Source organism: Haliaeetus albicilla, chromosome 4 (genome assembly GCF_947461875.1).
Source record: "Haliaeetus albicilla chromosome 4, bHalAlb1.1, whole genome shotgun sequence".
NCBI classification, from domain to species: Eukaryota; Metazoa; Chordata; class Aves; order Accipitriformes; family Accipitridae; genus Haliaeetus; species Haliaeetus albicilla.
This window is the reverse complement of record NC_091486.1, coordinates 46,957,146-46,979,620: the sequence shown is the minus strand read 5'-3', so window position 1 is coordinate 46,979,620 and position 22,475 is coordinate 46,957,146. Positions and strand designations below refer to the sequence as shown.

Below are 22,475 nucleotides of genomic sequence, written 5' to 3'. Positions count from 1 at the left end.
ATTTAGAAAGCAGAAGAGATGTGCTAGAGATGAAAGCAGCCCAGAATACAATATAGCCCTACTTCTTTGCTGTTTGAAAAGCACCCAGGAAATCTAGGAAAGTATCTTTATGTTGACTTGTAATGTACTGCTTAATTCACTTAATTTCCTCCCACCTCAGCCCACACTGCAGCACACACATTTCTGAACGACTGCCAGATGCTGATCAGGACATAACTGGACTTAATACTGAGTTTACCATTATATTGAGCTATTTGTCACAAGCCTTATCCCAGCCACAGTGAGGGGCACTACTCAGTTAGCACAGGTCTGAACTTTGAAAGAGATGGATGCAAAGCATGACCTGGCTGTCTTGGTGCCTGGCCTTGTTCTAGTTGAGGTTGATAGGTATTCTCAAATAAATGGGAAATGATTCCTCTGTGGGACGAAAATGAGTTGGAAGTATTTACAATGTATTTATGAAATCCCACCCACCCACGCACACACTTGGTTTACAACCCACTCTTGTGAGAAATGATGAGACAGAAGCTCCAGGGCCAGAAATCACACACACTATGATTGCTAACTGGTTACTCACTCTTCATATTTAAGTTTGCTTCAGGTCTCTATATCTTTGCTAAGTTTTGGCACAGACATTAATGCCAGCCCGGAGGCAGTTATGAGCCACTGAGTCAGCCCAGCTGAATCTGTGACAGCTGCTGCTGACCCACGCAACGTTTGGGGAGCGATGGGGACCTTGCCGCTGCACATTCTGGCTCCCCGGTACTGAGCTACTTTCTGATAATCCATGACTGCTGCAGCCACCCAGTGCATCCTGACAGATGCAAGGTGACTCATCTGGCTGCAGCTGGCCAGCCTGTGAACTTCACTTTCTCAAACAGGCAACACTCAAGAGCAAAATCTCTCTCTTACAAAGGCTGTCCCAGCATGAAACCATCACAAATCACTGCTCGGGTTACCCTGAGGTCTCTCACTAAGGTCTAGGAAGGAGTATGACATGAGAGATCATGCTAGGTAGTGGTTTAATCATGTGGGACTACCCTTTGTACAACCAAGTCTGTGCTCTTGTATGAACCGTCACAAAAACCATCATCATGGGATGAAGTAACTGAAGACAAAAATTCCCAGCTGACCTCCCACTCTTCGGCAGTCTCAGGTCTCGAATAGAGGCAGAATGGCCTCTACACTGTGGAAACTGTATGGGAAACGCTTTGGGGATCCAGAAGCTGAGCTGGTCAGGCACAAGGCTTTGTGTGCTACAGGCTGGAAAACAAGCAAGAAACATGGCCATTTCCCATGTGAAGTCCGGGTAAAACTTTCAGCAGCGTCTGCTCTTTCTGTCAAGAGGGGGAGGACTAAAGTGCGTGTGTGCATGGGGGGACTGAGCCCACAGTGGCCAAACGTAATCCCCTTTTTTCTGTTGTGAGAATGGAAATGCCATGCTTCCCCTCTAGAATTTCAGCTGCCAGCACCAAGCCTGTCTAGTGGATTCTGGCGGGGACACCCAATCCTGGGGTAACTGGATAGTGTGCCGAGCGGCAGCAAATGCTGGGAGCTCTCGGTCAGGCTGGCCCCCACCTCCTTGTCTAAACTGCAAAGAAATCTCCCTCCTGCTGCTGCTAAGGGATGAAACCAGAGAACTGTCTGTTTGCAGCTCAGACAAATTGCCATCATTTTAAGTTCCCAATTTTTTTTCTACCTCCTGAACTCCCTCCTTCCCTGTAGTTGATATTTACCCCTGCAGAGAGCAACCAGACACCACAAATAGCTGAACAGGAGGATGAGAATGTTGAGGTGCAATGGGTTTTACCTGTAATGCCGTGGAATGGCTGAATTATGCACAGATAAGTTACACAGAGCATCCCATATTGAGACCTCACAAAACTTTTACCCACCCTGCTGCATAAAAGAGGACACTTCTGAGAGTTCTCATTCATGCCATTAGGAGTATTTCTTGCATCCTTCCACTAGGAACAGCAGAGGGCTTAGAAAGGCAGGAAGGTAGCAAGATAACTAAATATAAAGCAGTCATAAAATAACCTGAGTTAGCCTTTCTATGCACAAAAGAAATAGAAGAATTTATATGCTGATATCTTGGCCCTCACATATTAAAAGCATTAGGAAAATGGGAATCTCCCCTTCTTGGGGGTGCAAAGCTCTCTTTTCTTCAAGACTGCCAGATAATGTATCCTCTCTTTCCCATACAAAGGGCTTATTGGCTCAGGACTCTATCTTCCCCCAGCCTGAGCCTGAGGGCAGGGTAATTTGGGATAGGGATAAGCATAGAAAAAGCATTGGTCTGGTCATTTCAATGAGCCTCTGATTTAGTGAGCGGGACTAGTAAGTAGATGATGAAGGTACAGAAATGGAAATTGCATGATGGACTTGTATATGTCTAGTGCTTGTGCATCTTATCACGTGGATCTCATCCTTAACTTATTCTATGGTGCTAAATTGCACTTGTGATAATCTGAATTAATCATGTGCCCTGGACCATCTAACCTGCAGTCTGCTTTTGAATTCCACACTATATGCTCATCTCCCAAGCCCAGTGCTATTAGAAATCTCTTGTCAGAAAGATGTCTCCTTATTTCCTCCACAAATTACACTGTTTGAGGCAATATTCAGACTCACACCAGTCACGCTTTTACATTTTCTATCTTATGACCATTCAAAGCTAGAAGTGGGATTTTTATACCATTTCAGAGAAGCTGCAAAATTTCCCTCTTTCCATTGACACACAATGTTTGTTTTCACACAAGAGAGATCACAAGGTATTGGACCTTAAAATCTATATATCTCTCTGATGTCCCCATTTATTGGACTCCTCTCTAAACAGTTGTAGCCTTTTCATTTCAGATGCCTACCTAATTTCTCCCTGTAGTTTCAAATTATTTTGCACTTCCTGTCTTAGTGTTATGTGCCACTCTGAAAAAACTGCTATAAGTGCACTTTGTATGTCTCCATATTTCACAAGTGACTGAGATCAAAAGTAAAACATATTTGGTACCCCTTCAGGATGGCAGGCACCACATGAATGCAAGTCCTTGCTGCTAATTCTCAGCATACCGTATGTGCCTTGTTCCACTTAAAATCAAATGTGCATTTGGAAAACAGATTACATCAAGTAAACCAAAGAGAAGGTTAAAGGCTCTATCTAATGAGGTGACAGAAAATTAGAATTCTTATCCCAGGATAGCAACAGAGAGAGTAGGCTGTATTCTCAGGTGGTGTGCATCCTGGCATCTCCACTGACTTCAGTGGAGCTCACCAGCTGAGAACATAAATCTACTCCCATAACACACACATAGCACAAGCTCTGCTGTCTCTAGACCCACTGATGATGCAGACTTTAACCTCTCTACACTCCTGGGGCTTGCTTCTCTGTCACATGCAGCACTGAAAAGCTACGCACACAACTGGCAGCAATCTGGTCAAGCCTGGTCTGGGGCCCTTTGGAAGGCAGCTGCGCTGAGTCTTGGAGCACAGATCCCAGAGTCAGGTCACAGGTGCTCTATTCTGAGCTCAGTCAGGGATTTTAAAATCAACAGTGTATTACATGGGGAGGCCGTGGCTGTTGCCTGGTAAACTTAAAATACACATGCTCTACTCTTCTACACAAACAGATGCGTGTGAAATGTATCTTTGCTCTCTTAAAGCTTACATACGCCTCTTATTCTGACCTTGTGGAAAGCATTAGTAGAATTGTTTACATGACAATTAGTTTCTCAAATATAAATCCCAGATCTACATCCCTGTGTTTTGTGGAAGCTCAGATCCATGGCACTTTCATGTTCCAACCAGACTCGGACAAGCTGGCCTCAGCTAATCTCTAGATCAGTTGCTCACAAATCATGGACTACTTCTGAAGTGAGGCTGCAAAAAGTACCTAAAAAATTTAAGTGTAGTGTTATCAGGCTAAAATCCACAATTGAAGGGCCCACACCTGCACTGGAATTTTTTTGGAGGGCTGAGAAGACAAATACCAATGCTCTGGGTTCTGGTGTTTGCAATTACAGTGTGCTAACCTGAATATGGGAACTAACAGGATAGAAATGCTCTGGCAGTACAGTGCTGAGCTCAGGATAGAGATACTGCTGATACACAAATTAACTAATTGCTTTAACTAGGCTGCCTCTAAGAATTCGTGACAATAACAATAACTCCCTTGTTAACCATAATACACTGTGATAGCCTGAAGCTTGCCCTGCTCTCAGAGGATCTGGACCAGCCAAATACTCTCAGCCAAAGAAAGAGAATGGAAGTGGGTCACATACCTGTGGAGAGAGGCCATTGCTAACAGGATTCATGTGGTTGGCAGGAGCTGCAGCATTCATGAAACTGTCCGAGTAGCTGGAGAAGCTGTGTCGGGCCCCATAGGCAGAGCCGGTGTCAGCAGCGGCAGCTGCGGCAAGCCCTCCCTGGTGCATGGTGGATGGCGGCAGTGGCTGGGGTCTGTGTACAGTGCTTCCCCCATCTGTGGAGAGAGCATTTAGAGGTAAACAGTCATGGGGTGTTACAGCTGGGACTGTGCAAAGTGTGGATCAATAGTTTGGCGATATCCTGAGCTCAGCTTCTGGGTCCCACCATCTCTGTGGTCCATGTGAACACAAGCATACCATGTGACAGTTTATGCACAGTACAAAATATGCAAACCTGGGATGAAATATCTGAAATTTCTCTTAACTTTCCCCCAGGCAGAAGCTGTAAATTCTTTTGTAAAGGCCAAGGCCACTGGAATTAGCAGTACTCCTTCCACTGAACACCAGTATGGAGTTTTATCCAGAACGAGGGATTGCCTATATGATACTCACTCTATAGTGATGTGCTCACAATTTCAAAGCTCAGCAGAACTACAGTCATGAGACACATTGTCACAGGAGAAAGTACCATGAGACAGAGGAGAAAACTGTGGAGTTTCCACTGACTTGAGGAAAAACCTGGTCTTCCCGACTGAAAGAAAACCACCTATGTATTACGAGAGCCTTAGTGGGATGTCATGAACCAGAAAGGGAAGGGACGATGGGTTGATGTAGGGCAAGAGAAGAAAAGCAGCACAGGCAAACGGGTGCTTACCTTGGGAAATGGTGGTTGTTGGGTAGGTGGAGTCCGGCAGCTGGTACGGGGGGAGAGTCGGCATTCCTGTTGGTGGGAAGCCGCCCGGCAGCAGGTGATTGAAAGCTGCAAGTTGGTTCGCTCCCGCCTGTTTGCGCCATCTCGCTCTTCGGTTGCTGAACCACACCTGATGGGGAAAGGGAAGACCACGTGTGACTCACTCTGAGCTGCTGTCCCATCTCACCTGGGTTGCTGATGGAAACACATCCTGAATTACAGCACTGGCCAAAACCAGGTTCAAGTCGCTGCTTGACACAGACTTTGTAAGTATTCCTCTCCGTTTCTCGGTTTCCTTTCTCCCAAATGACAATACTACTACCGCCCTTTCTCCTGGGTGAAAATACATGCATTTAAAATTGTTAAATATACTACTAAGAGCATGGGAGGGTGCTATCAGCAGTAGGGTGAGATGAAGAGAAATAATTTAGCTTGTGTATTCCGAAAGAGTCCATACCAAATAGATGCATTGCTACCACCTGGCCATTCTGCCTTGTTATCTGACAACTATGTGAATTATGCTGAAGGATTAAGTACCATAATAGCAACACGGCTGCACTGTTAGGAGGGATAAATAGACAGATTAGCATCATGGTTTCTATGTTAGACAAGCTAAATAGATAGAACCAGACCGGAGGGAATACAGGGTTTTCTTAGCTTCTCTGTACTGCAGCAAATCACTGTTGTCTGTATGCTAAGACATGCTCTCCTTGCAAGAGGCATTGCAGTGTGCACTAGAATTGTACTGCAGCCAATTTAAATCTCTGTGCATTAAAATAAACCCAGTATTAATGCATGTGCAAAGCTGGGCTCATGTTTCCTACAGTGCTAGTTTACCTGTAAGACTCAAGGGGAGATTTTTCTAAATGCATTTGTCTGCCCTGATGTGTTTTATCATGGGCAATCTCCCTTCTGCATGGTGGAAAGGGCTTCTCAAGCTGTCTCTTGGGCTTGGTTTACTTCATTTAATCAGAGAGGCTCTCAGGCCCGATCCCTGTTTGGGGTTCAGAAGTATGCGGATAAGCTTTCAAGCCAGATGAGAATGCAGCTGCTGGACTTTGTGAGGCCTAAAGGGCTAGAAAACATGATTAAATTTCACAGCAACAAGAAAAAATGGAGCAAAAATCAAGAGTGTAAAGCATTCGGGGGGGAAAAAATCCTCCATCAGGCTTCCAAGCTGCTCAACATCAGATCAGAAGCTGGGGTTACAACGGTTTGAGGCACTGCAGTCCAAACTGTCCCCTCATCTTGTGAACCAAACCAAAACTCTCTTCCCTAGGTATAGCAGAACCTTAGTCCGATGCACCTTGCACTTCAGACATGATCCAAATCTCAAAGCGGGTATCTTTGGCCTTTAAACTGAGTCCCCCTGCAAATGGTCACTTGTTAGTTTGCCTTTTTATTGGCACCTGTGGGTATGTATAATTCACTCAACATGACAAGGCAACATGTTTTCACTGAGAGCTGCTTACTTAATGGAGTGTTGGCCCTCAGTCCACATGCATTGCAGTGGTGCTTGCTGCAAAAACAAGCATACACTGAGCTGCACACACAAATTTCTGTGACGTTCTCTGGATCAGTCTATTATTGCTCTCTCTACTTGTTACTCACCTACTAGTGTGCTGTGGAAACAGTTTGATTAAAAACTGTTAATGATAGCTGCGTGTGACCTGCTGATGATGCCTAGGAAGGACCTAGTACCGGGCAGTCCTTCACACTGTTATTTACATCCATGTACAGTGAAAACAAAAAAAGTCCAGTTTTCTTTGGAAGAGCTGGTCTAAATTAACCCCCTTGAAATGTATACAGTGCTGATGCCAGGTCCTTGGCACCAAATGCATCTTTTTACAGACCTGTTCCTACTACACTGCACTACTGGCTGAAGTAGCATAACCCCTTAGAACCTTACAAAAGCATGACAGAAATAGGTCAGCTTACATCCGATCTGCATTGATCAACAAAGTCCATGCAGGTCAGAATCTCTGTGTCCATTTTTGGCACCAGAAGTTGCTAGCAAAATCTAGGACAGGGTTAAGAAGAGAGAAATGGATTAATATTAAGGTCTGTAGCACTTTACAACTCTTACACAGTCAAATCTGTGGCACAGTTTCTAGGAGCAGTGAGCAAAACAAATGAATAAATAACCTTTTGTTTGCCCTGGTCATGCAAAGAGGACAGTCCTGTGCTTTTCTCATGCATGCACGTATGTGTAATTCATGCTTTGAATTAGGGATACAGAACTTTGCTCCTCCTCTCATATAATTTGCTTCCACTTTCACAGTTAAGGACATAAAACCAGTCTGAATATTTCTGTTACCTGAACATAAGGAGATAAATAAACCTTCTCTCTTCAGAGAAAAAGGCCTAGTCCCAGGTTAGAAGAGCTTCCGCTCAAAAAAAAAAAGATCTCAATGCTGAGAATACCATTTAAGATTCAAGTACCTGAAGGGAAAACATAACCCAGCAGCTATGAATCCAGGAATCGAGAGGGAAAGAGAAATTGAACTCCAAGAATGTAAAAGCCACTCCAGTGATTTCTGACACTTTCCTGACATTGCAAAGGGTGGGAAAGTTCCTTTTTTATAACCAAGAGCCAGATGCTGGCAAATCCACTTGGGATTAGAAGTTCAGAAGAAGCATGTGGAGTGAGATGGTCTAGTACAGGACACGTCTCTCCAACAACATCCCCACAAATACTCAGCTCCTCTGTGGTGGTTTGTCAGTGGGCTTGGCTAACATATGATCAAAACACAACTTTGAAAAGATTCGTGCTGTCTTATGTTACACCACGTGAGGTTACTGTTGTCCATGCACTAACATGCATGCTTGCATTTGCTGTTCAGAATTAAAATTCACACACATGTGTACGACTCCTCCCATCTTGCTGCTGCACATCCAGTTAAGGGTGTGTAGTTACTTTATTTTTTTAAGGGAGATAAAAGGATACACTGGATCCTTTTACAAACAGGTAGAGTCAACCAGAAAGGTCTGTGCAGGGGCCATTCTCGGGGTGTCTTGCATACTTCAGTCTACAATGTGCATGGGCTTGGAAGAAATGAAAGCTAATTTTCATGCCTGGGCTATGACCAGAGAAAGAAGTCAATTCTTAATTACGCTACAGGCTCCTTCTGTGACTTCGGGAAAGCTATTGCTTTTCTGATTTTAAGACAGTGGAAACATTGCTGCGTCCAACAAATTTTGGTCCTTTTACAACCGATGCATCAGATCACCACCTCTAAACTGAGGATAAAACCCACATTTTCTTACATTTTAGTTTATTTCAACAATCAGCCATCTGAGATAGAGGCTGTCTTTAAGTGCCAGTAGGCACCATACCCAGCACAGCAAGATCTCTGTCTTGGCTGAAGCATCATAGCAAAACAAATAATAAACAATAATAATAGTAAATACACATGCACCAAATGAGATTCACAACTACATGCTTAAACATAGTGCTTCCTAACAGAGCCTGGCTGGAGAACCCAGCCACAAATACATTGAAACCTTCCACAAAGAAATTGATAGGATTTATCTTCCCATGCAGAGGAAGGGACATTTCATGGCCCAAACAGGTTGATTCTGCCCCTTATTTATAACCCACAGAAAAAAAAGAGATACATTCCAGCTAATGACGTTAGCAATTCTTTCCCTTCCCCCGCCTTAAAGGTGGCTCAGGCCTTTATGCTTATAAATCATTTTATTGGTAGTTAAAATATAGAGGCTAGAGCATCTAACTGTAATGCGAGGCGCACTTCAAAGGGAACCTGCTTTCATTTCACAACAGTTAAGGTTTTATCAGCCACTAAAGATTCCCCCTGCCAGAGGATCCTGTTACACCATGTTAAGCCTGGGGTGAAGGCTACGGCTGCTAAAACCAGACTGGTGGGAAGAAGAGGAGGAAGAAGAGGAAGTTTTGAAGCTGCTGGTCTGCCTGTAGAGGTGTTGTTCTAGAAGCTGCTGGGGCTGGATCGCACGACTAGAGTTTTATGCTAGGACAAACGCAGCCAACACTTGGGAAAAGGGCTGCGTGAAGAACTCAACAGCAGAAAAAACAGCATGTCAGAAACCTACTTTTTCTTAAAAAGACAAGTTCTTCATCATCATTTGCCTGTGCATAGCAAAGAGATCCTGCGCTGCGTAAACGTGCTGCTTTCCAAGGGTATGGAAGTATAATATAGGCCATGGAAGACAACAGTTTGTACCCGATAGAGCCATTTCGCACTTTTGTCCCTGTGAATCGTCTTGCAAAGAATGTATTAAGTAGACAGGAAATGCATTATAGAAACCACTTAGCTCTACTGAGGGGAAGCGGATAGATATAGGAATGCCCTCATGGAAAATAACTTGAAAGAAGATATCCAAGCACATTCTTCATGACATCTAGTCATGCCCAGGATGCAGGTAAGACCAGAGTCCCTCACTGTGCCATGTGCGCCTTGCTCAGTAAGCGAGTATGCTGTTACAAGGATCCCGAATGCTAGATGTTCCCCACAGAATATCACTCAATCCATTACCATCACCATCCCCTTCACAGATGGGAGAGGAAGGCACGGTGAGACTAAGAAACCTCTCCAATTCATCACTGCCTGCCTTGCAGAACCAGCTGATTTCAGAAGACCCCATCCTCCCGGCCAGACTGGGTTTGGGGCAAAGGTTAGCACTGGTTCTTATTTAACCTGAACCCCTGCACCCAACCCTGCCAACGGCCAGCCCAAGATGTCCCAGCCACTTGTTCTCAACCAGCAGAGCAGCGCTGCAGAGACAGCTGCCTGCCAGGATGGGGCTGGACTGAATTATCCCCGCAGCCGCTGAGATATGGGTCAGCTCCCACAATTTGTCAGACAAGGAGAGGAAAGGAAGGTCAAAAAGAGCCTCCTGTGGGAAAGAAAGCCTGTTGTGTTCCTGCTCAGCCTAATCAGGACTTGATGTTGGAGAAAGATAGATGGGATAAATGAGCTCATAAATGGAAACAGGGACAGAAAAGCCAAGTCGTGCCTTTGCTCTCCAGCAGAATGGAAGAGATGCAACATGTGTTTGCTTTCACAGGCCCAAGAGGTTGCAGAAACCAGGTGGAGAAGAGTCATGTGGCCGTTTGTGGCCCAAGCACACCAAAAAAATTCCACCAAAATCAGAGGAGGTCCCTCCTCAGGTTGCACTGAAGTGACTGCCAGATCAGGTCCTCTCCAGATTCTTCTTTGAACCAGGGTAAATCCCTGCAGTGACTTGCCTTGTCCACACTAGTCATAAATGCTGCAAATCCTGGGCTTCCCAGGAGGCAGATGCAGAAGGCTTTTAGAGGGGAATTCTAGCAGCAACTGTGATGAGTGACCAGGGATAGTTATTGCTCCATCTGAATGCCTTCTTTCAGATGATGCTGAGAGTCAACCCTCCCAGCCTGGAAAGGGTTGAGATGGTACAGTGAGATGGGATCCTGGGAGTTCCTACAACAGTTTAGTGATGATTACGCTTCCTCTACCAGTTGCTGAGGAGTGTGAAAAACAGGCATCAGAAACATACAAGCATCATTGAGGCTACTGAGATAATTCTTTACAGAACAAGAAAAAAAGCCCACGAGAGTGCACAGATTTTAGGCACTGAGATTTTTATCTGCATGTGTAGGGATACGGCTGTATCTAGTGACACTTTGGTTCAGTGCCTAAAATGCTGAGCCTCTGTCACTTGTGGGTGATATGGTTAAGATAAATATTAAACAAGGTTAGTGGAGCAGAACAAATGACTCTTCACAAATGAGATTATCCAATGAATTTAGCCTATATTTCTCCTGGCATATCCCAGTTCCTGAAGGTGTTAGCTATTTATAACAATCTATTGAAGAATTCCAACAAACAGTGTGTGGTATGTGGATTTTTTTGCAAACCACTTTTTTTTTAAACAAACTATTGTTAGCAGTGAAACATTTGATTTTTACATTGATTACTTCACTCTTGCAATATTCCTTCTAATCTTTGAGCGGCTGTCTAAGAATTAATCACATCACAAACAGTTCCTCAACCAAAAGGCCATCTCTACCTTTAAATGATCATCACAGTATGAACATTTCATAACTGCTAATGGATTGCATACTCCAGACAGGGAAGCAGGAGGCAGCAAAAATGGGATAGATCTGTCCACTTTCACACTGAGACACCCTAAGCCCAGGTTTGAACTCCTGGTTTCACAGCTCCAAGCCCAACCCTGCCCAGTGATGCAACTTTACCACTTACTGTAATATAAGTTAATAATATTTACAAATAAAAAAAATATTATCATTGAATGAAATAGCTATCAGATACTGAATGATTGTTTGCAAATGTTGTGTTTTCCAGCGCTACTTTTTCCAAACTGTGCCTCTCACTGATTATTTCAGTTGTCAGAGGAAATTCTGTTAAAATAAAATAAAAAATAAAGCCTCTTGTTTACTTATCTGATTATCTCTTTATAAACCCTGTGTCTGAGGATGAATGGGACTTTTGGAAGCTGAAAGACATTAGGATGAGTTCACTGCTGTCAGAAAGCAGCTGCAAGGTAGTGTATTTATGAAGTGCTTTCTCTCCACTTGAACACTTGCTTCTTAGACAGCCAAGTCTTAATGGTGTTAGAGTTGCATTTAAACATTTCAGAACAGGCTTTGATGTTCACACCTCACAGAGGTGAATGAGATGTTGGAGAATAGATTTCCCCGCTGCTATTGTTTGGCTAGAGATAGGCTGGGCTTTAACAGCAAATCAGCAGCACATCGATTCCCACTATCAAGATTTTCTCTGCAAAAGAAAAAGCTACAAGCTTTTAAAAACAGCTTAAGCACTACAGGAAAGTGGCTCAAAGATTAAAACACCCTGGCAAACCCTTCTCCTGATCATTATAAACATTTTCCATTGTTGACCAAACAGAATCTATTTAATTGGTGTCCCAGTAAACAGAAAGCCTCCTTAGCTGGGGAGATTGAGAACAGACAAGAGTCACACGTGCTGGCTGCTCAAAGCAATGGCACACTTGCTGTCTTTACTGGGCACACACTGGGTAGTAGCTCTGCTAGAATCAGATGTTCTCATAGGACACACAAGGAAAGTGTATGAGAAATATGAGGTCCATGCCCTTGTTGGACTGGAAATTTTGTGATAAAGGTTCTTCTCATAAAACCTCTGGGAGGCCCTATTTGTTTTTAATACAATGGGACAGACACTCTGCTGCTATAAATCAGTGCAACTTCACTGACTTCCATTTAGACCAGCTGAGTGCGCAGTGTTATACACAACCGCTTCATCCAAGGAACTGGGATCTCGTTCATTGCTTTGGCCTCTGGGCCCTCTGTCCTTTGTAAGGAAATCAAATCATTACCACATTGTTCAGGGGATCCCTTTTTCAGCTTGTGACCATGAGGCTGGCAGTTCGGCTCCTTGGTCCAAAGCAGACCAAGAAAAGCAGAATAGGACAAACCATCAAAAAGTCAGTTCCAGGTTTTGCATCTTAACACAAAAATCCACAATTTTATCTAAAAATCATGTTTTACTGAACTGAATGGAGAAGCCAGCAAGTTCAAAGGAGCACTTCTGACAGAAATCTCTCTATTTGATTCATACAGATTCCCTGCCCCACACATACAAAACAAGCTGGTCTTGTCAAATTATGCTGCAAATCCTGAAGTTTATATTCATTCCTGTTGATTTCAACCAATGCTTTGCCAGAAGGACTACAGGATTAGGCTTATCATTTTCATCTTCAGTGAAGTATAATATACTTCACGAAATAGAGCTGACTCTCTCCAGCAAGGTGCCCTCAGGCTTACATAGCTGGGACTACATCCCCTGTCAGTGGGACTTTTCTATTTCCAAGGGGACTGGTTACTGTAATTCTACTACAAATACCAAGAGTGCTGATGCTTTTCTAAGCAAACCCTTAGATACAGGCATAGGATGTGCTTGCAATTTTAAGAGATTGTCTCTGGCTTTTCCAAAGTTCCGGTAGAAAAAGACTTGCTACTGCAGTTTGAATACCTGGTAATTTACTTTATAGTTTGGTTTTGGTTATTTTTTTTATGTGACTAGTAGGTATACTGGGGACTTATTTGGAGCATATTAGCCGGGGCAAGTATGCAATGGATTACTCTTTCCTTTAATCCATTTGCATCTCTGTTTCTAATTCAGGCTGGAGAGATGTGAAAGAACAGCAGCAATGCCGTGAGACATCGAGCACCGATTCACTAAGCAGACAGAAAGTAATGTTACAAGACTGTCATCAACCTCTCCCTCTCACTAGCAGCATCCTTCCACAGCAAGATCTCCACAAGACATGACAGGGAAGCATCTGGGCCCTCCTCACCATCTCGGCTGCATTCAGCCCTCACTCACTGGCTTTACCTTGCAGAGCTGCTTCTTTAAAGCTGGCTGGAACAGCACGCTACCCTCACCCTGACCTCTCCTGGGAGCTGGATGCTGCTTGGCATCGCACCACTGGTCTCTCGACGTGCCTGGGCACACGCACCGGCAGTGCCACCACGGTTCTCACGGACCGGCTGCCGCAGTGCCAGGGGCTGTTCTTGTCGTGGGCCGTCTATCTAGATGCTCCGGTGTGCGAGAGCACAGCTGGCCCCGTGCCGTGGAAAACAAGCATGCCAAGCCAGCCTCTGCCAAAGAGAGCCCCAACTGCCGGCTCCTCTGCACAGCCTCCCAGTGCCCCGGCTGCTGCCAAAAACACAGGGCAGCTGTTGTGTCATAACCTCATCGCAGCCCTCTTCACAAGAAATGTAAACTAGTCGGACCCTCAGGAAGAAAGAAAACATTCTCAACTGACCTTTAAGGGAGGGGGATTGCCTCAGAAGAGCCAGTTTGGACCCATGTCAAAGAGTTTGGGAAGCAAAACACCAGCAAACAGCATTAGGCTCCAGCAGCTTTGCTTGACTCCAGTTAATACTCAGAGCTGGGGGAGACCTGCTTACCACCATATCGCCCCTTTGTATAATACCTTCCTCTTCAGAAAGCACCATCTCAAGGAACAGGGTAGACCTTTGACCACAGTGACAGCTGGTGAAAGAGCACTGGGGTCCCCACTAGCACACAACAGATATATTTAAGAAGTTTCTGAGAAATCCGTGTTTCTTCTGGAAACTAGACTGCAGAGTACTGCTGGTAAAGGGGTTTTCAGCTTCTTCGCACTGAGAACAGAATTGCTTTGTGAAAAATTTCAAGCAAAATTGAATGGAATTTCTTTTCAGTGTGGTCCATTTGGCATGTCTGAGCCGCTGCAGCACGATCTAGAATATGGCTGTTTGTTTACTACAGTTTGAAACTGTGTCATAAAATACATATTATGTGAGTAGCCTAGAAATGCACCAAGATTTCAGAGGCAGAATTGCTCTGAGCCTTTTTATTAAACGAAACATCCATTTTCTCCCAGGCAGAAACCACAATGGTATCCATCATAAAAATGATCAATAAAGCACTGGGTTGCGACTCCTGCTGTCTAGTTTAATTTTGTTATTGAAATAAAGGTTTCTCAGTGCATGGAATTTCCTGGGGATTAATAACAGACATCAGCATCACGACGCACCCACCCTTTCACGCTTCTTATTTATTTCCAGAAAGCACCCACTGCCCAGACCATAGGAACTGGGATTAATGTACTTGCTAGTGGTATGCATGCTTGTACCCAGCTGCCTGTGGTATGACCATCTGAATCATCCGCAGGTGATGCTGAGAAGCAAAAGCTGCCATCTATTTTTTGGGAACAATTTTGGTAGATTTCTGGGAAATCTTTTTGAGATAATACTTTGAAGTCTGTCACATCTGACTCATTATAGCACCAGGGAAAATGGAGATGGACTACTTGTGTGGGAACCTATGCACCAAAGTCTATTTGTGAAAAACATTTTCAGTGCACAAATTTCTAAGTGACTTGGGATTGTGGTGCTGACCTGAGGACAATCTGGGCATATGCACTGCTTTGTTTTACCTTGTATTTCTTTCTGTTGGTATTGTTCAAGTAAAAAACGGAAATAAGCACTGGGGTTTGTTGATAACTAGCCTTAAAAAGGGAACACATTTGGGCAAACAGATCCACAAACAGGATCATATAAGATTAGTTTCAACTCCCTAGACCCATGACTGATGTACCTGGTGTCTCTTTTGACATTAGCATTGCTTTGAGAAGTCATTTCTACAGCTAGACAAGAATTCCTTGACAAAACTATTTTCCTATTGAAAAACACTGTACTGACACAGATAAACTGTTTATGAAAAAAAGGGTTGTTCTGAAAAATGTCCCTTCTCTAGAAATGCCAGGGAGAAAAGTTTCAAAATTATCACAGAATCCTGTTTAGGGCTTTTTTCCATATAAAAACTTTGACATCATCAGTTTGATAATTGCAAAAACTGGTGTAAAAACCCCAAATACATTCAAGATCAAAATCAAAGCTTCCATTAAATTAGCTAAGTGAATTGCTTAGCTATTAGACTTAATTTTTAAATCCATGAACGCTTGGCATTCAACAGCTTATTTTCTGGAAGGGTGGAAATGGGAGCTTGCAGACGGGCAAGAATTTGTTCAGTACTGGACAATTAGTGTGGACATATGAGTCAAGACATTGCCCTGTAACAAAAACAAGTCAGTGGGAATTTCCACTGGTGGCCTCACTGGGCATGGATTTGGCACTGTAATCCTGATCCTTCCGGAAATCCATGGCAGTCTTGTCCCTGGCTATGCTCAGTTTGGTATTAACCTTTTAACGGCTCGTACCTTTGGGTGTGTTAAAGTCTGAGTGCTGGAATTCTGCGTCTCAACCACACAAACTCTGCAGTGACCTTGCAAAAATATTGCTCACCCTCTCATGATCTTCCTAGCAGGTGAGAAACTGGAGCTTGGAACTCCTCCCCTCCACCACTCCCTCTTGTTGTTCAGCTTGTGAATTTTATTAGCTGTCAACGTGTCAGACTTCCACTTAGCTGGACAGCTGCGTGATCAGCCAGACTCTGAGGCCTGCCAATAAAGTTTAACAGAGCTATCAGCTTTTTACGTGGAAGAGATTATGGAACGTGAATACTCAGGTATCAGAGAGAACGAATGAGACTTAGGCAAGTTCACCTTTCACATGGTAAAGCAAAGAGACATGAGGAGGAGAAAGAAGCAAAGAGATAGACAGGCCCTCTTATTTTAGTTCAGTGCTTGTAGAGTGATTATCTAAATGGGTTTCTAGTGCAGCAATATACAGTAAGAAAGACTGATAGCAACACCTGAGCTGTGATTCAGAGCTGTGATCACACTTGGGTGTGATCCGGGGATTGTCCAGCCACAGCTGCACAGCAGACAAGTGGCATTGAGGTCCAGAAGATGAATGAAGCAAGGTCCAGACACTGAGGAGCAGCGAAGGCTGCTCTCAAGTCTCTTTTGTGACTATGGGTCACGAAATAATTTTCATTCGTCTGTGTCCCGTTTTACATGTTATCATGATAAGCTTTTGGGGACAAGATAGATGGGTAGATGTTGGCATGGCCCTTAGCACTCAGAAACCCTGATCTCAGCTGGCCCTACTGTTATTACAGCCATCTTTAATCCAAAGCACATCTCTTGGCCTTAAAAACTCTGTTGAGACACGAGTAAGACTATAAGGTGGTAGAAGCGTCCCTGCTGGATGGGTACATGTGTGGATGTGTGTGGCTTTTTTTTTTTTTTTCCACAAGAACTTGATTGACTAATGTTTGTAGATCCCGAGAGCCAGTAAAAGATCTGCTCTGATATCCAGAAAATTTTACAAGGGGCGGCAGGCTTAAAAGTGGTGGGAAGAAGCTGACTCTGCCAGGATGTCAGAATGAGAAAGCCATCAGGAATGTGCCTCAGAGAACAGCTGCTACTAGAGCCCTGGCAGGAACCTCCACACAAGCTGCCTGGGAGCAAGTAGGGGGATTCGGAGATCACAGCTTGAGACGAGGGAAAGGTTCTCTTTATTTATTTATTTAGCTTTCTCTTTCTCTGCTTTCACCTCCCTCCTTTCTCCCAGCCTTGTCACAGTGAGGTCAGAGCTCCTTGGAAAAAGAGAAAACCTGCCTCTGGTTTTTGCCCGCCCTGGCACTTCAGGGCTTTTCCCTTCCTCCCCAACATGCCCTCATCATGGCTGATGCAACGCAGGTTTCTCTTACCCCATAAAAAGGTATTACCTAAACTCTGTTCTCCCTTGAAACCCCCTTTTTTAGTCTGTTTGCCACAGAAACATCTATTTTTATTCCCCTCTCAACATCTTATGTCTATCTACACATGTAAGAGCAATTAGAAACAGAATATGCAAAACAAAAATGGGAGAATTCACACGTTCCAACTTTTGGTAGCTTAGTCACCTTAATTAGCCACTTTCCCAGGCTCCATCTATCTATGAACATACATGGCTAGCAAATTAACACTATTACTGTTGAACACTCTGGCACAGTCTTTTGGTTATGATCAAAACTAGAATCAGTTTGAAGTTGCTAGATGTTCTTTTTGCAGACTCCATAGCCAAATCTTGAGGGATGATGGATTCAAGAAAATCCAGTGCCTCTCAAAAGAAAGCTGGAGGGAGGTGAGAGGGCATCCACTGCAGTGCTGTGGCTAGCTTAACACTTCTTTGGGAAAGAAGGCTAATGGGAAAAGTCCTTAACCAGTGAATGTCTCAGGTGTGGGGAGAAATGTCCATTCCCAGACAGCTGGGGGAAAACAGCAAAAACTTTTGGCAGTTTTGCCTTCTGAGGGAGCACATCAAGCTCATTATCCTGAGAACCGCAGAACAAAAAAAAGCCTGTTTTGTTTCAGAGGAGCTGGTTAATTGACTGACTGTTTCCCTGTCACAAGCCGGGTGTACTCTTTCCCTCCTCTCTCAGTGCCCGCAATTCAACCCTCGGCTGCGTGCACAGAGACCCCTGTGCTTAGCCTGAAACCTAATCGCGCTGGCCACACGGAGGACGGACTGCTGGGGTCTCCATTTCACTTCTTTAACCCAGCACAATCCCCAATCCCTCCCCCTTTCCTTTCCTTTCCCCAAGGGACTCTATTATACCCCCCGATCTGTTCACACTCCTTATCCCTCTGCGTGTTTGCACACACTGCTGACCCAGCCTTTATCTGGAAGACATAAGGGTCTCTGTGTGGAGTTCCCACAAGGGCTATTAATCGTGTAGATGTCAGAGTCCCCTGGCTCCAAACCCTCCCTTCCTGCTCCTCCCCTCTTCTTCCCTCCCCCCGCCCTTTTTTTGCTCTCTGGAGATCAGGGGAAAAAAAGTTTTATGAAAATTCACACACAGAACTTGCAAACTTTGCAAAATATGATCTGTTCCCCTGGGCAAGGTTGGTAAATGGTGTGATTTCTCCTAAAACACCAAATACAAACATACACACACACTGCTTCCTTCTAGGCAAATGGAGGAATTTCCTCCAACAGAAAACAGAGAGCTAAATGCCTTGCCAAGTTAGGGAAAGTTTGGCTCCTGGTCCCAACCTGGATGGAAACCCTCCAGCTGGTACCTCTGCAACAGGCCAAATCCAAATGGCCTATCTGCAAATCCATGGGAACGTGGGAATCTGCAGACTGGATTTAAGTCTCAGATCCTTGTGGATGTGGCTCCAGAGAAGAAGTGCGTCCACATTACTACCTTTCAACACCCTCATCCCCAACACTACTGTCTCCTTCCCCAAAGTAAACAAGAAGCTGTGCCACCAGGCTGACTTGCCACGCACTGGCTCTAGTCCTTACCTGAACTCGGGCTTCGGTGAGCTTGGTTCTCTGAGCTAGCTCCTCTCGTGTGTAGATGTCTGGGTAGTGGGTTCTCTCGAAGGCCTTCTCCAGCTCCTCCAGCTGCTCAGCGGTGAAAGTGGTTCGACTGCGGCGTTGCTTGCGCTTCAAAGGCAGGTCTGGTTCGGATTCAACATCAGAGCCTTCGTCCAGCCTGTTACCTGGGGTGCAAAAGAAATGGGAGATGAGGCTTGCATGGTTAAAAAGCCATAGGGAGAAAGGCTGTTGGAAGAGTTAAGCAGCCCAGCAAAGTAAACCCAGTTCTACTGTGATGGTGTCCATCGAAACAAATACTTTGTCCAAGTACAATACATCCACCAGTTTTCTACTGTTTCTGTAGTTTCCTGATACTATTTTTTTCCCCACATTGTAAAAAGCCCACCTATCAAAATCAGAACTGTTTGCAGAAAAGGGATGGTTCAAAGTCCACGATTGAAATTGTTACAGTGAAAGAACTTCCAGCTGTTGACTTATTTCAATAAATTTCCATTTTTTATTATAAATGACTGTGTTTCAGAGTTGCACATTTTACATTGAAAAGATGTAGAAGCTGAAATGAGCGCGTAAAAAAAATTCAATACACGATGCTTTGACTTGTGCAGCCTGATTTCCTCTTGTGTTTTGTCAAGTATCGGTGTTTGAGATTTCAATTTTTTTAAACCACTTCAAGAAGAAAAAAAAAAATATTAGCAATTTTTACAGCTGGGAGAAACCTTTCCAACTCAGCTTCACCTCTGGGTTGGGCTGCCCACAAGATACAGTTCCTCTTCTCTTACTTTCCAAGTTTCAGCAGGAGTTTTGCACAAGGCCAGACTCCTACAGCATTAAGATGCCATGAAAGTCCTTTACCAGTGCCTAATTGGTCACCTACTTCCTTCATTTGCCCCGGACCTCTGCCTTTCCCTTCTCCCTGCCTTGAGCCCTGGACCACATCTATTGCCTCCTGAGGCCCTTATCAAACCTGAGTAAGTATAGCTGGAATAAGTAAGCCCAGTTTTGCTCCTTTTTTTTTGTCTGGAGATAAAGTAGGAGGCACTACATTGATATTCACCAAGTCTACAGTCAGACTCAGTGGATTTTAGAGGGGACACACCAAGAACAGCATTATCTGTGTCTCTAGCGTTCGCCAGAGGCCTCTCATGGAGCAAAGCTTGGGTTTCAAAGATGTGCGATGTGCAGGTTATCAGTTCCCTGCGGTGCAAATGTTGATGTATTGAGGATCTCAGCCAGGCCAGAACTTTATGTCTGCCTTTGGGACAGTGAAAAATGTGCCACTGGTTGATGGCAGCAGAGAAGGAAGAATATGATATATGAAACCTTTCAGCTAGGTGAGAAATCTGGCCTCTGTCACCTTTTCCTTCTCTGTCATGAAAATAGGAGACTCATTAAATGTGCACCCTTTTTTTTTTTTCCCTACCAAGCTCGACTGCTATCTTTCAGAATAACTGCACAGGCAGACTGAGAGCCAGAATCTGCTTAAACACTGTGCTCACAGAGAAATGTTTTTTCTTTTGAGTAAAACTTTGCTAATTTAGTATTAAAGCAGGACTTACATATGCTCATCTTCATGATAAAGTTCCCTAAAGTTACTAATAATGTTTTTCAGTCTTCTCTTTTTGTTCAGCTCCTATAATATCATCATCCAAAAATCTGCCTTTTTCTTTTCAGAGCTGGGAACGGCAGCTGTGACTTCCCCAACAGCTGCTCGAGAGTGGTGGCAGTTTGAGGAGTATAAGGCAAATATCCCATCGGAGCTCACTTGTTTATACTGAGATCACCACAAAATGCCATTGCATTCAGCTTGCTGCAATACAAAAATGCTTTTATGTCTTGGGGCTTCACAGGGAGAATGCCATGTCAGAACTCGGCTAACTACATTTGCACTGGAGTCAGAGAAACTCTGGTGCAGAGGAGGGGGGGGGCTTGTTTTGGGAGAAAACATATCACCTTAAGAAGTTTTCCCTTCTTCTAGCTCTGGCTTACCAATACACAGGGTCTTTACACATGTTCATCTTTTAAATCAAGAACACTTTATTTCTCACTGAAGTCAGTGAGAAATTCACTGCTGACTTCAGAGGAGCAGCACCTGTCCCACACGTTAAAGACAGTTTCACTGTACATGGCAAAAATTTGTTACTAAACTAGCTTTTTGGTTATTTCCATTTTCAGGGAAGGTCTAGGGTCTCAAATGGTGTAAAAGGAACATCTGTACTTGAAAATAACAGCCCTCAACATCTGGGTCCCAGATGATTCGGGGCAGGTAGAAGCACATCTGGACCTTGGAGTACCATGCTGTGCAAAAGCACATCTGGAAACCTATAGCATAGAGTAAATTTCTTTAAGGTAATCACTTAAGTCACTGACTATTATTGGTTTAATTAGTTAGTATCTTTTCTGGAAATACTTGATATGAAAAAAATAAGGATTGGAGGTGTGTTTTAGTCCAGGATGTGAGAGGGCCAGTGTGAGGAAGGGGAAGGAAAATATGATAAGTTAAATGTCATTTAACTCTGCAGCTGAGCATATTTCTTTATAGTAAATACGCATTTCTGCATAGTTAGTATGCATGCTTAGTAGAAACTTTCAGCCTGTGAGTTCTTTAGCACAGGAATTGTCATTTGGTGCAACAAAGCCCCAACCTGCTTGGCAAGTACTATGGTGACAGCAATGTCAAAATTACTTTTTAAGAGCTAACTCTTCTCTTGACCACTTGATATGCTATAACATCTACCTACAGCTCATCCACTTGCTTTGTCCCACTGCTTACATAGTATACAACAAACCTGGGATCCAGTATCTCCCCAAGTGAGGAAAAAAAAGTCTAGAAAAGGATCTGTAACAAGTTTCATCTCCCACACTTCACTTTGCTCACTTTTTGCTGCAAAAGTCTGGAAGGGAAAACAGTCAAACTTTCTTCAGTAGCTTTATGCTGCTAATTAAGGATCCCTGATTTGGCGACAAAGTTTTGGGAGAGGACAACTGATTTTCATGAGAAACAATCTGTCCTACTCACAGTGGCACTGGCAACTCTGCTGGCCATCATGCTGGCTACAGGGTTAAAAGGATAGAGAACCAAACTTTGCCACATAAACTGACGTAACACTTTCTATCCACAAGTCTCCAAACAGCTCCCGACTGGCATTATCTCCATTTTACAACCGTGGCAGGGATGGCGGAAGTCACCCACCTACAGTCACCCTGTGAGTCAGGAGCAAAGCTGGGAAAAGAAGCCACAGCTCCTTGTGCCAAGTCCGAAGGCTCCAACAACCCGACTACAAAGATGAAACCAAGAGAGCAAGAAAAATCCCAGGGTATGTCTGGAACCAGCTGGTCTTAGTACAATGCAGCTGCTGCTGTCAGACACAGATTCATTAAATAATATAGAAAAGTCTTTCAGCTGAGGCAGACTGCAGTATGAGCCTATTATCTAATGCATCCCCTATTATCAGGGGACATTCTTCCTCACCTGCCTAAGATGCAACTCAAGGATCTAACAGGTCTTTTCCATTCCTAAACAGCTGACATCTGCTGGACAAACCATTTCTATGAATTGCACAAAGGTTCTGTGCAATAATAAGTTTTACAAAGCTGTAGGAGTAACTCAAGGAGAGTC

General features: G+C 44.0%; 1 protein-coding gene across 7 annotated transcripts in view; it reads right to left on the bottom strand.

Annotated features, from left to right (window-relative positions):
- Positions 1-22,475, bottom strand: part of PAX7 (paired box 7) — a 106,553-nt gene that overhangs the window by 36,959 nt on the left and 47,119 nt on the right. For all 7 annotated transcript variants that reach the window (XM_069782367.1, XM_069782368.1, XM_069782369.1 and 4 more), the window contains 3 exons: positions 18,824-19,023; positions 5,077-5,242; positions 4,278-4,477 (listed from right to left, as the gene is read on the bottom strand). In XM_069782367.1, the coding sequence (XP_069638468.1) occupies positions 4,278-4,477; positions 5,077-5,242; positions 18,824-19,023 (566 nt within the window). The remainder of the gene's footprint in view (positions 1-4,277; positions 4,478-5,076; positions 5,243-18,823; positions 19,024-22,475) is intronic.